Source organism: Oncorhynchus gorbuscha, linkage group LG14 (genome assembly GCF_021184085.1).
Source record: "Oncorhynchus gorbuscha isolate QuinsamMale2020 ecotype Even-year linkage group LG14, OgorEven_v1.0, whole genome shotgun sequence".
Lineage (NCBI taxonomy): Eukaryota > Metazoa > Chordata > Actinopteri > Salmoniformes > Salmonidae > Oncorhynchus > Oncorhynchus gorbuscha.
In genome coordinates, this window is record NC_060186.1 from 7,833,495 (window position 1) to 7,850,619 (window position 17,125).

Genomic DNA, 17,125 nt, shown 5'->3' on the forward strand with positions numbered 1-17,125 from the left:
GTGGGGGGGGGTCAGCTTGTAGTCTAACTAAATCTATACTGGAGTAGTGTGTGTGTGGGGGGGTCAGCTTGTAGTCTAACTAAATCTATACTGGAGTAGTGTGTGTGTGGGGGGGGTCAGCTTGTAGTCAAACTAAATCTATACTGGAGTAGTGTGTGTGTGGGGGGGGGTCAGCTTGTAGTCAAACTAAATCTATACTGGAGTAGTGTGTGTGGGGGGGGGGGGTCAGCTTGTAGTCTAACTAAATCTATACTGGAGTAGTGTGTGTGGGGGGGGGGGGGTCAGCTTGTAGTCTAACTAAATCTATACTGGAGTAGTGTGTGTGTGGGGGGGTCAGCTTGTAGTCTAACTAAATCTATACTGGAGTAGTGTGTGTGTGGGGGGGGGTCAGCTTGTAGTCTAACTAAATCTATACTGGAGTAGTGTGTGTGGGGGGGGGGTCAGCTTGTAGTCTAACTAAATCTATACTGGAGTAGTGTGTGTGGGGGGGGTCAGCTTGTAGTCTAACTAAATCTATACTGGAGTAGTGTGTGTGTGGGGGGGGGTCAGCTTGTAGTCTAACTAAATCTATACTGGAGTAGTGTGTGTGTGGGGGGGGGTCAGCTTGTAGTCTAACTAAATCTATACTGGAGTAGTGTGTGTGGGGGGGGGGGGGGTCAGCTTGTAGTCTAACTAAATCTATACTGGAGTAGTGTGTGTGTGGGGGGGGTCAGCTTGTAGTCTAACTAAATCTATACTGGAGTAGTGTGTGTGTGGGGGGGGTCAGCTTGTAGTCAAACTAAATCTATACTGGAGTAGTGTGTGTGTGTGGGGGGGGGGGTCAGCTTGTAGTCAAACTAAATCTATACTGGAGTAGTGTGTGTGTGTGGGGGGGGGGGGGTCAGCTTGTAGTCTAACTAAATCTATACTGGAGTAGTGTGTGTGTGTGGGGGGGTCAGCTTGTAGTCTAACTAAATCTATACTGGAGTAGTGTGTGTGTGTGGGGGGTCAGCTTGTAGTCAAACTAAATCTATACTGGAGTAGTGTGTGTGTGGGGGGGTCAGCTTGTAGTCAAACTAAATCTATACTGGAGTAGTGTGTGTGGGGGGGGGTCAGCTTGTAGTCTAACTAAATCTATACTGGAGTAGTGTGTGTGTGGGGGGGGGGTCAGCTTGTAGTCTAACTAAATCTATACTGGAGTAGTGTGTGTGTGGGGGGGGGTCAGCTTGTAGTCAAACTAAATCTATACTGGAGTAGTGTGTGTGTGGGGGGGGTCAGCTTGTAGTCTAACTAAATCTATACTGGAGTAGTGTGTGTGTGGGGGGGGGGGTCAGCTTGTAGTCTAACTAAATCTATACTGGAGTAGTGTGTGTGGGGGGGGGGGTCAGCTTGTAGTCAAACTAAATCTATACTGGAGTAGTGTGTGTGTGGGGGGGGGTCAGCTTGTAGTCTAACTAAATCTATACTGGAGTAGTGTGTGTGTGTGGGGGGGGGGGGGGTCAGCTTGTAGTCTAACTAAATCTATACTGGAGTAGTGTGTGTGTGGGGGGGGGTCAGCTTGTAGTCTAACTAAATCTATACTGGAGTAGTGTGTGTGTGGGGGGGGGGGGGGGGGGAGCTTGTAGTCTAACTAAATCTATACTGGAGTAGTGTGTGTGTGGGGGGGGGGTCAGCTTGTAGTCTAACTAAATCTATACTGGAGTAGTGTGTGTGTGGGGGGGGTCAGCTTGTAGTCTAACTAAATCTATACTGGAGTAGTGTGTGTGTGTGTGGGGGGGTCAGCTTGTAGTCTAACTAAATCTATACTGGAGTAGTGTGTGTGTGGGGGGGGTCAGCTTGTAGTCTAACTAAATCTATACTGGAGTAGTGTGTGTGTGGGGGGGGTCAGCTTGTAGTCTAACTAAATCTATACTGGAGTAGTGTGTGTGTGGGGGGGGGGGTCAGCTTGTAGTCTAACTAAATCTATACTGGAGTAGTGTGTGTGTGGGGGGGGTCAGCTTGTAGTCTAACTAAATCTATACTGGAGTAGTGTGTGTGTGTGTGGGGGGGGGGGGGGGGGGGGTCAGCTTGTAGTCTAACTAAATCTATACTGGAGTAGTGTGTGTGGGGGGGGGGGGGGGGGTCAGCTTGTAGTCTAACTAAATCTATACTGGAGTAGTGTGTGTGGGGGGGGGTCAGCTTGTAGTCTAACTAAATCTATACTGGAGTAGTGTGTGTGGGGGGGGGGGGTCAGCTTGTAGTCTAACTAAATCTATACTGGAGTAGTGTGTGTGTGGGGGGGGGGGGTCAGCTTGTAGTCTAACTAAATCTATACTGGAGTAGTGTGTGTGTGGGGGGGGGGGTCAGCTTGTAGTCTAACTAAATCTATACTGGAGTAGTGTGTGGGGGGGGGTCAGCTTGTAGTCTAACTAAATCTATACTGGAGTAGTGTGTGTGTGTGGGGGGGGGGGGGGGGGGTCAGCTTGTAGTCTAACTAAATCTATACTGGAGTAGTGTGTGTGTGGGGGGGGGGGGGGTCAGCTTGTAGTCTAACTAAATCTATACTGGAGTAGTGTGTGTGGGGGGGGGGTCAGCTTGTAGTCTAACTAAATCTATACTGGAGTAGTGTGTGTGGGGGGGGAGGGGGGTCAGCTTGTAGTCTAACTAAATCTATACTGGAGTAGTGTGTGTGGGGGGGGGGGGGTCAGCTTGTAGTCAAACTAAATCTATACTGGAGTAGTGTGTGTGGGGGGGGGGGGGGGGGGGTCAGCTTGTAGTCAAACTAAATCTATACTGGAGTAGTGTGTGTGTGGGGGGTCAGCTTGTAGTCTAACTAAATCTATACTGGAGTAGTGTGTGTGTGGGGGGGGGGGGTCAGCTTGTAGTCTAACTAAATCTATACTGGAGTAGTGTGTGTGGGGGGGGGGGGGGTCAGCTTGTAGTCAAACTAAATCTATACTGGAGTAGTGTGTGTGTGGGGGGGGTCAGCTTGTAGTCAAACTAAATCTATACTGGAGTAGTGTGTGTGTGTGGGGGGGGGGGGGGGGGGTCAGCTTGTAGTCAAACTAAATCTATACTGGAGTAGTGTGTGTGTGGGGGGGGGGTCAGCTTGTAGTCAAACTAAATCTATACTGGAGTAGTGTGTGTGGGGGGGGGGTCAGCTTGTAGTCAAACTAAATCTATACTGGAGTAGTGTGTGTGTGGGGGGGGGTCAGCTTGTAGTCTAACTAAATCTATACTGGAGTAGTGTGTGTGTGTGGGGGGGTCAGCTTGTAGTCAAACTAAATCTATACTGGAGTAGTGTGTGTGTGTGGGGGGGTCAGCTTGTAGTCAAACTAAATCTATACTGGAGTAGTGTGTGTGTGGGGGGGGGGGGGGGGGGGTCAGCTTGTAGTCAAACTAAATCTATACTGGAGTAGTGTGTGTGTGGGGGGTCAGCTTGTAGTCTAACTAAATCTATACTGGAGTAGTGTGTGTGTGGGGGGGTCAGCTTGTAGTCAAACTAAATCTATACTGGAGTAGTGTGTGGGGGGGGTCAGCTTGTAGTCTAACTAAATCTATACTGGAGTAGTGTGTGTGGGGGGGAGTCAGCTTGTAGTCTAACTAAATCTATACTGGAGTAGTGTGTGTGTGGGGGGGGGGGGTCAGCTTGTAGTCTAACTAAATCTATACTGGAGTAGTGTGTGTGTGGGGGGGGGGTCAGCTTGTAGTCAAACTAAATCTATACTGGAGTAGTGTGTGTGTGGGGGGGGGGTCAGCTTGTAGTCTAACTAAATCTATACTGGAGTAGTGTGTGTGTGTGGGGGGGGGAGTAGTGTGTGGTGGGGGGGTCAGCTTGTAGTCAAACTAAATCTATACTGGAGTAGTGTGTGTGTGGGGGGGGTCAGCTTGTAGTCTAACTAAATCTATACTGGAGTAGTGTGTGTGTGGGGGGGTCAGCTTGTAGTCTAACTAAATCTATACTGGAGTAGTGTGTGTGTGGGGGTCAGCTTGTAGTCTAACTAAATCTATACTGGAGTAGTGTGTGTGGGGGGGGGGGTGGTGTGGGGGGTCAGCTTGTAGTCAAACTAAATCTATACTGGAGTAGTGTGTGTGTGGGGGGGGGGGTCAGCTTGTAGTCAAACTAAATCTATACTGGAGTAGTGTGTGTGTGGGGGGGGGTCAGCTTGTAGTCAAACTAAATCTATACTGGAGTAGTGTGTGTGGGGGGGGGGGTCAGCTTGTAGTCAAACTAAATCTATACTGGAGTAGTGTGTGTGTGGGGGGGGGTAGTCAAACTAAATCTATACTGGGTGTGGTCAGCTTGTAGTCTAACTAAATCTATACTGGAGTAGTGTGTGTGTGGGGGGGTCAGCTTGTAGTCAAACTAAATCTATACTGGAGTAGTGTGTGTGTGGGGGGGGGTCAGCTTGTAGTCAAACTAAATCTATACTGGAGTAGTGTGTGTGTGGGGGGGGTCAGCTTGTAGTCAAACTAAATCTATACTGGAGTAGTGTGTGTGGGGGGGGGTCAGCTTGTAGTCAAACTAAATCTATACTGGAGTAGTGTGTGTGTGTGGGGGGGTCAGCTTGTAGTCTAAACTAAATCTATACTGGAGTAGTGTGTGTGTGGGGGGGGTCAGCTTGTAGTCAAACTAAATCTATACTGGAGTAGTGTGTGTGTGGGGGGGGGGGTCAGCTTGTAGTCAAACTAAATCTATACTGGAGTAGTGTGTGTGTGGGGGGGGGGGTCAGCTTGTAGTCAAACTAAATCTATACTGGAGTAGTGTGTGTGTGGGGGGGTCAGCTTGTAGTCAAACTAAATCTATACTGGAGTAGTGTGTGTGTGTGGGGGGGGGTCAGCTTGTAGTCTAACTAAATCTATACTGGAGTAGTGTGTGTGGGGGGGGGGGGTCAGCTTGTAGTCAAACTAAATCTATACTGGAGTAGTGTGTGTGTGGGGGTCAGCTTGTAGTCTAACTAAATCTATACTGGAGTAGTGTGTGTGGGGGGGGGGGGGTCAGCTTGTAGTCAAACTAAATCTATACTGGAGTAGTGTGTGTGTGGGGGGTCAGCTTGTAGTCTAACTAAATCTATACTGGAGTAGTGTGTGTGGGGGGGGGGGTCAGCTTGTAGTCAAACTAAATCTATACTGGAGTAGTGTGTGTGTGGGGGGGGGGGGGGGGGGGTCAGCTTGTAGTCTAACTAAATCTATACTGGAGTAGTGTGTGTGTGTGGGGGGGGGGGGGGGGTCAGCTTGTAGTCAAACTAAATCTATACTGGAGTAGTGTGTGTGGGGGGGGGGGGGGGTCAGCTTGTAGTCTAACTAAATCTATACTGGAGTAGTGTGTGTGGGGGGGGGGGGGGGGTCAGCTTGTAGTCTAACTAAATCTATACTGGAGTAGTGTGTGTGGGGGGGGGTCAGCTTGTAGTCTAACTAAATCTATACTGGAGTAGTGTGTGTGTGTGTGGGGGGGGGGGGGGGTCAGCTTGTAGTCTAACTAAATCTATACTGGAGTAGTGTGTGTGTGGGGGGGGGGGGGTCAGCTTGTAGTCTAACTAAATCTATACTGGAGTAGTGTGTGTGGGGGGGGGTCAGCTTGTAGTCTAACTAAATCTATACTGGAGTAGTGTGTGTGTGGGGGGGGGGGTCAGCTTGTAGTCTAACTAAATCTATACTGGAGTAGTGTGTGTGTGGGGGGGGTCAGCTTGTAGTCTAACTAAATCTATACTGGAGTAGTGTGTGTGGGGGGGGGGGGTCAGCTTGTAGTCTAACTAAATCTATACTGGAGTAGTGTGTGTGTGGGGGGGGGGTCAGCTTGTAGTCTAACTAAATCTATACTGGAGTAGTGTGTGTGTGGGGGGGGGTCAGCTTGTAGTCTAACTAAATCTATACTGGAGTAGTGTGTGTGGGGGGGGGGGTCAGCTTGTAGTCTAACTAAATCTATACTGGAGTAGTGTGTGTGTGGGGGGGGGGGTCAGCTTGTAGTCTAACTAAATCTATACTGGAGTAGTGTGTGTGTGGGGGGGTCAGCTTGTAGTCTAACTAAATCTATACTGGAGTAGTGTGTGTGTGGGGGGGGTCAGCTTGTAGTCTAACTAAATCTATACTGGAGTAGTGTGTGTGTGTGAGACGACATTTATAGTGGTGTATTCTAGTGCTGTTTGTGTCCTGCTCTCTTCTATCTCTCTGACTCTTATTTGCACCTTGTCTCAGTAACACTTCCCCATTGAATCTGTTCTCATTCTGTCTCTGTCTCTGTCTGTCTCTGTCTGTCTCTGTCTGTCTCTGTCTGTCTGTCTCTGTCTGTCTCTGTCTGTCTCTGTCTGTCTCTGTCACTTGGTCAAACTTTTTTTTTTGTCACCTGAAATTGTCGTTCTCTCTGAGTCCACTAGTGAGTCTCCCTTTCCCTTGTTTCTTTTAGAAATTATATGTTGTCCCTGCTTTGTGTTGAGCTGTACCATGGGATAGATGGTGTGTTGAGCTGTACCATGGGATAGATGGTGTGTTGAGCTGTACCATGGGATAGATGGTGTGTTGAGCTGTACCATGGGATAGATGATATGTTGAGCTGTACCATGGGATAGATGGTATGTTGAGCTGTACCATGGGATAGATGATATGTTGAGCTGTACCATGGGATAGATGGGGTGTTGAGCTGTACCATGGGATAGATGGTGTGTTGAGCTGTACCATGGGATAGATGATATGTTGAGCTGTACCATGGGATAGATGATATGTTGAGCTGTACCATGGGATAGATGGTGTGTTGAGCTGTACCATGGGATAGATGGTGTGTTGAGCTGTACCATGGGATAGATGATATGTTGAGCTGTACCATGGGATAGATGGTATGTTGAGCTGTACCATGGGATAGATGTTATGTTGAGCTGTACCATGGGATAGATGATGTGTTGAGCTGTACCATGGGATAGGTGGTATGTTGAGCTGTACCATGGGATAGGTGGTATGTTGAGCTGTACCATGGGATAGATGATGTGTTGAGCTGTACCATGGGATAGATGGTATGTTGAGCTGTACCATGGGATAGATGGTATGTTGAGCTGTACCATGGGATAGATGATATGTTGTCCCTGCTTTGAGTGTTGAGCTGTACCATGGGATAGATGTTATGTTGAGCTGTACCATGGGATAGATGTTATGTTGAGCTGTACCATGGGATAGATGTTATGTTGAGCTGTACCATGGGATAGATGGTATGTTGAGCTGTACCATGGGATAGGTGATATGTTGAGCTGTACCATGGGATAGGTGATATGTTGAGCTGTACCATGGGATAGATGGTATGTTGAGCTGTACCATGGGATAGATGGTATGTTGAGCTGTACCATGGGATAGATGATATGTTGTCCCTGCTTTGAGTGTTGAGCTGTACCATGGGATAGATGGTATGTTGAGCTGTACCATGGGATAGATGCTATGTTGAGCTGTACCATGGGATAGATGGTATGTTGAGCTGTACCATGGGATAGATGGTATGTTGAGCTGTACCATGGGATAGATGGTATGTTGAGCTGTACCATGGGATAGATGGTATGTTGAGCTGTACCATGGGATAGATGGTATGTTGAGCTGTACCATGGGATAGACCCCTATCGAATATGAATATACAGTATGTACGTGTGGGGACTCTGTTGTTCCCCATCATTACAGGACAGGGTTTTCATGTTGTCCCAGTTCTGCTGCAACCTACTTACTATTTATTCAGAACAGACCTTCCCCTACAGTCACAGCGTGTCACAGCGTGTCAGCTCCTGGAGGCAGGGAAGAAGGCCTGGCTAGATAACAGGTCAAGCCTGATGGAGGCAGGGAAGAAGGCCTGGCTAGATAACAGGTCAAGCCTGATGGAGGCAGGGAAGAAGGCCTGGCTAGATAACAGGTCAAGCCTGATGGTGGCAGGGAAGGAGGCCTGGCTAGATAACAGGTCAAGCCTGATGGAGGCAGGGAAGAAGGCCTGGCTAGATAACAGGTCAAGCCTGATGGTGGCAGGGAAGGAGGCCTGGCTAGATAACAGGTCAAGCCTGATGGTGGCAGGGAAGAAGGCCTGGCTAGATAACAGGTCAAGCCTGATGGAGGCAGGGAAGAAGGCCTGGCTAGATAACAGGTCAAGCCTGATGGAGGCAGGGAAGAAGGCCTGGCTAGATAACAGGTCAAGCCTGATGGAGGCAGGGAAGAAGGCCTGGCTAGATAACAGGTCAAGCCTGATGGAGGCAGGGGAGGAGGCCTGGCTAGATAACAGGTCAAGCCTGATGTTGGCAGGGAAGAAGGCCTGGCTACATAACAGGTCAAGCCTGATGGAGGCAGGGGAGGAGGCCTGGCTAGATAACAGGTCAAGCCTGATGGAGGCAGGGAAGGAGGCCTGGCTACATAACAGGTCAAGCCTGATGGCGGCAGGGGAGACTGGCATTGTACAGGCCACCTGTGTGTGTGTGTGTGTGTGTGTGTGTGTGTGTGTGTGTGTGTGTGTGTGTGTGTGTGTGTGTGTGTGTGTGTGTGTGTGTGTGTGTGTGTGTGTGTGTGTGTGTGTGTGTAGCAGGCCTGCATGGTGTGTGTGATGATATATGCCTGTCTCTGGCATATTTAGCCCCCCCCCCTCACCTCACTGATTATTGTAATTGGTTTCTGCCTGTGTAGTAGGGAGTGTCTCACTCTCTCTCACACACACACACACACACACACACACACACACACACACACACACACACACACACACACACACACACACACACACACGGTTGTTAATTAGGAAGTGAGCCACACTGGGCTCCTTCCCAAATAGTACCCTATTCCCTGTTTACTGCAGGGCCCATAAGCTGCTATTGGGACATCGTTGGGATGGGAGAATGGCTTTAAACCATACAAAGCATGTCTGGGGTTGGAAAACTCAAAGCAGATAGAAATTGCCATAAGCCAGGTCACACCAATCAATGGTTTATTAATTAGCTGTGTGTGTGTGTGAGAGAGAAACTGATATTCAGTTTGTAGGGCAATGGGCCCTGAGTGGAACATCGATCTGGGGGGGTGGGTCTGTTGTTCTGACTGGGGAGTCTGTTGTTCTGACTGGGGGAGTCTGTTGTTCTGACTGGGGAGTCTGTTGTTCCGTCTGTTGTTCCGACTGGGGGAGTCTGTTGTTCCGACTGGGGAGTCTGTTGTTCCGACTGGGGGGTCTGTTGTTCCGACTGGGGGTCTGTTGTTCCGACTGGGGGGTCTGTTGTTCCGACTGGGGGTCTGTTGTTCCGACTGGGGGTCTGTTGTTCCGACTGGGGGGTCTGTTCCGACTGGGGGGTCTGTTCCGACTGGGGGTCTGTTGTTCCGACTGGGGGGTCTGTTCCGACTGGGGGGGTCTGTTCCGACTGGGGGGGTCTGTTCCGACTGGGGGAGGTCTGTTGTTCCGACTGGGGTCTGTTCCGACTGGGGTTCTGTTCTAACAGGGTGTTCTTGTGTTCTCAGAGACCCAATGCGCTGGAGTTGCAGAAAGCGACTGATGGAGAGGAGGAGGAGAGAGATGGAGGGATGGACTCTACCTCTGCAGGGGAGGAGGACTTGAAGACTCCAGACGAGGGCTTCATGGGCATGACGCCTCTACTACAAGCCCACCACGCCATGGAGAAGATGGAGGAGTTTGTTCACAAGGTCAGTCTCTCTCTCACTCCCACACACTGGTCCCCCAAAGTCTCACCTTGGACATACACTACATGACTAACCAGTACCCCCTCACATTGACTCTGTACCGGTTCCCCCTCACATTGACTCTGTACCGGTTCCCCCTCACATTGACTCTGTACCGGTTCCCCCTCACATTGACTCTGTACCGGTTCCCCCTCACATTGACTCTGTACCGGTTCCCCCTCACATTGACTCTGTACCGGTTCCCCCTCACATTGACTCTGTACCGGTTCCCCCTCCACATTGACTCTGCACCGGTTCCCCCTGCACATTGACTCTGTACCGGTTCCCCCTCACATTGGCTCTGTACCGGTTCCCCCTGCACATTGGCTCTGTACCGGTTCCCCCTGCACATTGACTCTGTACCGGTTCCCCCTCACATTGACTCTGCACCGGTTCCCCCTCACATTGGCTCTGCACCGGTTCCCCCTCACATTGGCTCTGCACCGGTTCCCCCTCACATTGGCTCTGCACCGGTTCCCCCTCACATTGGCTCTGCACCGGTTCCCCCTCACATTGGCTCTGCACCGGTTCCCCCTCACATTGGCTCTGCACCGGTTCCCCCTCACATTGGCTCTGCACCGGTTCCCCCTCACATTCTCTGCACCGGTTCCCCCTCACATTGGCTCTGTACCGGTTCCCCCTCACATTCTCTTCACCGGTTCCCCCTCACATTCTCTTCACCGGTTCCCTCTGTACAGCCTTTTCTCTGTAAAGTGCACCACTTTTGATGAGGGGGACATTTAGACCAGTTTATTCAGCCTGTCATTATCAGAGAGGTTTGTTCATCTCTCTCTGTCACCCCAGTGGGTTATGTGGCAACAGGGAGGTTATATACAGTAACTTATCCAATAGAACAAATGTATCTTTTGCTAAATGTTTAGCTGTGTGTCTGTTGCTAAATGTTTAGCTGTGTGTGTCTGTTGTTAAATGTTTAGCTGTGTGTGTCTGTTGCTAAATGTTTAGCTGTGTGTGTCTGTTGCTAAATGTTTTGCTGTGTGTGTCTGTTGCTAAATGTTTAGTTGTGTGTGTCTGTTGCTAAATGTTTAGCTGTGTGTGTCTGTTGCTAAATGTTTAGCTGTGTGTGTCTGTTGCTAAATGTTTAGCTGTGTGTGTCTGTTGCTAAATGTTTTGCTGTGTGTGTCTGTTGCTAAATGTTTTGCTGTGTGTGTCTGTTGCTAAATGTTTTGCTGTGTGTGTCTGTTGCTAAATGTTTAGCTGTGTGTGTCTGTTGCTAAATGTTTAGCTGTGTGTGTCTGTTGCTAAATGTTTTGCTGTGTGTGTCTGTTGCTAAATGTTTAGTTGTGTGTGTCTGTTGCTAAATGTTTAGCTGTGTGTGTCTGTTGCTAAATGTTTAGCTGTGTGTGTCTGTTGCTAAATGTTTAGCTGTGTGTGTCTGTTGCTAAATGTTTTGCTGTGTGTGTCTGTTGCTAAATGTTTTGCTGTGTGTGTCTGTTGCTAAATGTTTTGCTGTGTGTGTCTGTTGCTAAATGTTTAGCTGTGTGTGTCTGTTGCTAAATGTTTTGCTGTGTGTGTCTGTTGCTAAATGTTTTGCTGTGTGTGTCTGGTGCTAAATGTTTTGCTGTGTGTGTCTGTTGCTAAATGTTTTGCTGTGTGTGTCTGTTGCTAAATGTTTTGCTGTGTGTGTGCCCGACTGAACACGGCCCTGCAATATGTACTCTGTGATGCCTAACCTCTAGAACGGGGGCCAACTAGAAATGGACCTACGCTATGGACCTTACGCTGCTCACAATCCCTCAGTTGATGGAGACAGACATCTAACTTGTGCTGAAATGGCGAACAGCAGGCTTTCAATTACAGAAATAAATCACTTGATGACTCAGAATTAGTCAACAACAACTGTTTCTCTCTCCTGTGCCCACCCCTATAGGCTCTGGTCTAAAGTAGTGCACTATATAGGGAATAGGGCTCTGGTCTAAAGTAGTGCACTATATAGGGAATAGGGTTCTGTTCTAAAGTAGTGCACTATATAGGGAATATGGCTCTGGTCTAAAGTAGTGCACTATATAGGGAATAGGGCTCTGGACTAAAGTAGTGCGCTATACACTATACACACACCTCACATTTCCCTCCTCCTCCAACACTATACACACACCTCACATTTCCCTCCTCTATCATCCCCATACACACACCTCACATTTCCCTCCTCTATCATCCCCATACACACACCTCACATTTCCCTCTATCATCCCCATACACACACCTCACATTTCCCTCCTCTATCATCCCCATACACACACCTCACATTTCCCTCCTCTATCATCCCCATACACACACCTCACATTTCCCTCCTCTATCATCCCCATACACAGATATGATCCGGGTGTTCATTCACCCTGAACATCAAATGGAAATGAGAGAGAAACACACGAAAGAGAACACTCTTTTTATTCCCCTCGGTTGTGTCATTTTATTTGTAACTCAAGTTCAATCCCGCGTCGGAGGAAAACCTAACGAAGTGCTTTTCCGCGCCTCTTCCCTGTGTCTTCTCCCTAGGTGTGGGAAGGCCGGTGGCGAGTCATTCCTCATGACGTGCTGCCTGAGTGGCTGAAGGATAACGAGTATCTCCGCCACGGGCACCGGCCGCCCATGCCCTCCTTCAGGGCCTGCTTCAAGAGCATCTTCAGGATCCACACTGAGACTGGCAACATCTGGACTCACCTGCTGGGTAAGAGAGTGGTGGGGGTGGGGGTGGGACACAATCACTGACACACACCAAGCTAGTCACCTGCTGGGTAAGAGAGTGGTCGGGGGGGACACAATCACTGACACACACCAAGCTAGTCACCTGCTGGGTAAGAGAGTGGTGGGGGTGGGGGTGGAACACAATCACTGACACACACCAAGCTAGTCACCTGCTGGGTAAGAGAGTGGTCGGGGGGGGGGACACAATCACTGACACACACCAAGCTAGCATTTAAATTGAAATATATTTTTCAAACAAAGCTAGTAAATGAATGTCATTTGATGGTGACATTTACTTTGGTTTGAGTGATATAACAGCTAAATAGATCACACTACACCCTTAGAAACCCACAGCTAATTAGATCACGCTACACCCTTAGAAACTCACAGCTAATTAGATCACGCTACACCCTTAGAAACTCACAGCTAATTAGATCACGCTACACCCTTAGAAACCCACAGCTAATTAGATCACGCTACACCCTTAGAAACCCACAGCTAAATAGATCACACTACACCCTTAGAAACCCACAGCTAAATAGATCACACTACACCCTTAGAAACCCACAGCTATTTAGATCACAGTACACCCTTAGAAACCCACAGCTATTTAGATCACAGTACACCCTTAGAAACCCACAGCTAATTAGATCACAGTACACCCTTAGAAACCCACAGCTAATTAGATCACAGTACACCCTTAGAAACCCACAGCTAATTAGATCACACTACACCCTTAGAAACCCACAGCTAATTAGATCACGCTACACCCTTAGAAACCCACAGGGTGGGGGGGGTGGGGTGGTAGAGGTGCACAGCTGAGCCAGACACAGAGGATAAAACAGTGTTTAATACTATGTGTTGTCTCTTAACAGAGTAGCATGGTTAATCTGCCATGTTGGAACGTCCTGCCCTAATCACTAGTAATGGTGTTAACGTTCCCCGCTCTGCTCGAGCACTCTGCTGCATCCTGACGGGTTTAAGACCACACACACACACACACACACACACACACACACACACACACACACACACACACACACACACACACACACACACACACACACACACACACACACACACACACACACACACACACACACACACACACACACACACACACACACACACACACACACACACAGAGTCAGACTAAGGACCAGCCAATACACAGACTAACATGAGGTCCCTGCTCACACGTGCAGAAATGATTGAATAATATGGGAGCACAGGGCAAACCATGCACACACACACACACACACTCTCTTCCGCTCCAGAGCAGATGCGTTGGGCTTTAAATAAGGACAGGACCTCTGAGTAAACGGAGAACTGAGTATTCACATAGACCCATTTAGCTGGGTTAGGGTTGGAACCATTTAGCTGGGTTAGGGTTGGAACCATTTAGCTGGGTTAGGGTTGGAACCATTTAGCTGGGTTAGGGTTGGAACCATTTAGCTGGGTTAGGGTTGGAACCATTTAGCTGGGTTAGGGTTGGACCCATTTAGATTGGGTTAGGGTTGGAACCATTTAGATTGGGTTAGGGTTGGAACCATTTAGCTGGGTTAGGGTTGGAACCATTTAGCTGGGTTAGGGTTGGAACCATTTAGCTGGGTTAGGGTTGGAACCATTTAGCTGGGTTAGGGTTGGAACCATTTAGCTGGGTTAGGGTTGGAACCATTTAGCTGGGTTAGGGTTGGAACCATTTAGCTGGGTTAGGGTTGGACCCATTTAGATTGGGTTAGGGTTGGAACCATTTAGATTGGGTTAGGGTTGGAACCATTTAGCTGGGTTAGGGTTGGAACCATTTAGCTGGGTTAGGGTTGGAACCATTTAGCTGGGTTAGGGTTGGAACCATTTAGATTGGGTTAGGGTTGGACCCATTTAGATTGGGTTAGGGTTGGACCCACTTTAGATTGGGTTAGGGTTGGACCCACTTTAGATTGGGTTAGGGTTGGACCCACTTTAGATTGGGTTAGGGTTGGACCCACTTTAGATTGGGTTAGGGTTGGACCCATTTAGATTGGGTTAGGGTTGGACCCACTTTAGATTGGGTTAGGGTTGGACCCACTTAGATTGGGTTAGGGTTGGACCCATTTAGATTGGGTTAGGGTTGGACCCATTTAGATTGGGTTAGGGTTGGACCCATTTAGATTGGGTTAGGGTTGGACCCATTTAGATTGGGTTAGGGTTGGACCCACTTTAGATTGGGTTAGGGTTGGACCCACTTTAGATTGGGTTAGGGTTGGACCCACTTTAGATTGGGTTAGGGTTGGACCCACTTTAGATTGGGTTAGGGTTGGACCCACTTTAGATTGGGTTAGGGTTGGACCCACTTTAGATTGGGTTAGGGTTGGACCCACTTTAGATTGGGTTAGGGTTGGACCCATTTAGCTGGGTTAGGGTTGGACCCATTTTAGATTGGGTTAGGGTTGGACCCATTTAGATTGGGTTAGGGTTGGAACCATTTAGCTGGGTTAGGGTTGGAACCATTTTAGATTGGGTTAGGGTTGGAACCATTTTAGATTGGGTTAGGGTTGGAACCATTTAGCTGGGTTAGGGTTGGACCCATTTTAGATTGGGTTAGGGTTGGACCCATTTAGCTGGGTTAGGGTTGGACCCATTTTAGATTGGGTTAGGGTTGGACCCATTTAGATTGGGTTAGGGTTGGACCCATTTAGCTGGGTTAGGGTTGGACCCATTTAGCTGGGTTAGGGTTGGACCCATTTAGCTGGGTTAGGGTTGGACCCATTTAGCTGGGTTAGGGTTGGACCCATTTTAGATTGGGTTAGGGTTGGAACCATTTTAGATTGGGTTAGGGTTGGACCCATTTTAGATTGGGTTAGGGTTGGAACCATTTAGCTGGGTTAGGGTTGGACCCATTTTAGATTGGGTTAGGGTTGGACCCATTTAGCTGGGTTAGGGTTGGACCCATTTTAGATTGGGTTAGGGTTGGACCCATTTAGCTGGGTTAGGGTTGGAACCATTTAGCTGGGTTAGGGTTGGAACCATTTAGCTGGGTTAGGGTTGGAACCATTTAGATTGGGTTAGGGTTGGAACCATTTTAGATTGGGTTCGGGTTGGACCCATTTAGCTGGCAGCCCTCCATAGCTTTGTCCTGGTGAACATCCAACAGAACAAAGAACACGCACAACAACAACCTATCATTGTAGCCAGGGGTCAGGAGTCTCTGCCTGACCTTGGGATTTTACCCGGCCTCTTTAGGCCTAGAACATTCTTGGACCCAGAGTTTTTCCCTGGTTATGTTAGTCAGGAAAAACTCCAGGTCTGAGTCATTAGATAGTCTCTCTCTCTTCCTCATATCTGTTTATATTTACTGTCATCTGAAAGCAGGGAGATGAGACTGCATGACAGTCACATTAGTCAGGAAAAACTCCAGCCCCCAATCACAATAACAATGAAACCACAGACCGATGTAGAAACCGTAGTACAACAGTTGTCTGAAAGCAGAAAGAAGCCCACTGTCCTTTTGAGAATGGGGACAGGGGGTTGTGGCGTTATGGCAGGGTCTACCCACTGAGGTCTGGCAGTGTTTACATACCCACTGAGGTCTGGCGGGGTCTACGTACCCACTGAGGTCTGGCGGGGTCTGGTACCCACTGAGGTCTGGCGGGGTCTACGTACCCACTGAGGTCTGGCGGGGTCTACGTACCCACTGAGGTCTGGCGGGGTCTACGTACCCACTGAGGTCTGGCGGGGTCTACGTACCCACTGAGGTCTGGCGGGGTCTACGTACCCACTGAGGTCTGGCGGGGTCTACGTACCCACTGAGGTCTGGCGGGGTCTACGTACCCACTGAGGTCTGGCGGGGTCTACGTACCCACTGAGGTCTGGCGGGGTCTACGTACCCACTGAGGTCTGGCGGGGTCTACGTCGGGGTCTACGTACCCACTGAGGTCTGGCGGGGTCTACGTACCCACTGAGGTCTGGCGGGGTCTACGTACCCACTGAGGTCTGGCGGGGTCTGCGTGACCACTGAGGTCTGGCGGGGTCTACGTACCCACTGAGGTCTGGCGGGGTCTACGACCCACTGAGGTCTGGCGGGGTCTACGACCCACTGAGGTCTGGCGGGGTCTTTCCACTGAGGTCTGGCGGGGTCTACGTTGAGGTCTGGCGGGGTCTACGTACCCACTGAGGTCTGGCGGGGTCTACGTACCCACTGAGGTCTGGCGGGGTCTACGTACCCACTGAGGTCTGGCGGGGTCTACGTACCCACTGAGGTCTGGCGGGGTCTACGTACCCACTGAGGTCTGGCGGGGTCTTACCCACTGAGGTCTGGCGGGGTCTACGTACCCACTGAGGTCTGGCGGGGTCTACGTACCCACTGAGGTCTGGCGGGGTCTACGTACCCACTGAGGTCTGGCGGGGTCTACGTACCCACTGAGGTCTGGCGGGGTCTACGTGCCCACTGAGGTCTGGCGGGGTCTACGTACCCACTGAGGTCTGGCGGGGTCTACGTACCCACTGAGGTCTGGCGGGGTCTACGTACCCACTGAGGTCTGGCGGGGTCTACGTACCCACTGAGGTCTGGCGGGGTCTACGTACCCACTGAGGTCTGGCGGGGTCTACGTACCCACTGAGGTCTGGCGGGGTCTACGTACCCACTGAGGTCTGGCGGGGTCTACGTACCCACTGAGGTCTGGCGGGGTCTACGTACCCACTGAGGTCTGGCGGGGTCTACGTACCCACTGAGGTCTGGCGGGGTCTACGTACCCACTGAGGTCTGGCGGGGTCTACGTACCCACTGAGGTCTGGCGGGGTCTACGTACCCACCGAG

At 49.8% G+C, this 17,125-nt stretch overlaps 2 protein-coding genes across 4 annotated transcripts in view; one reads left to right on the top strand and one right to left on the bottom strand.

Moving 5' to 3' along the window:
- wnt5b (wingless-type MMTV integration site family, member 5b) overlaps positions 1-17,125 on the bottom strand; it is a 180,204-nt gene that overhangs the window by 122,282 nt on the left and 40,797 nt on the right. The gene's annotated exons all lie outside the window — the stretch shown is intronic.
- Positions 1-17,125, top strand: part of LOC123994359 (adiponectin receptor protein 2-like) — an 87,848-nt gene that overhangs the window by 56,507 nt on the left and 14,216 nt on the right. For all 3 annotated transcript variants that reach the window (XM_046296865.1, XM_046296867.1, XM_046296866.1), the window contains 2 exons: positions 9,409-9,591; positions 12,142-12,313. In XM_046296865.1, the coding sequence (XP_046152821.1) occupies positions 9,409-9,591; positions 12,142-12,313 (355 nt within the window). The remainder of the gene's footprint in view (positions 1-9,408; positions 9,592-12,141; positions 12,314-17,125) is intronic.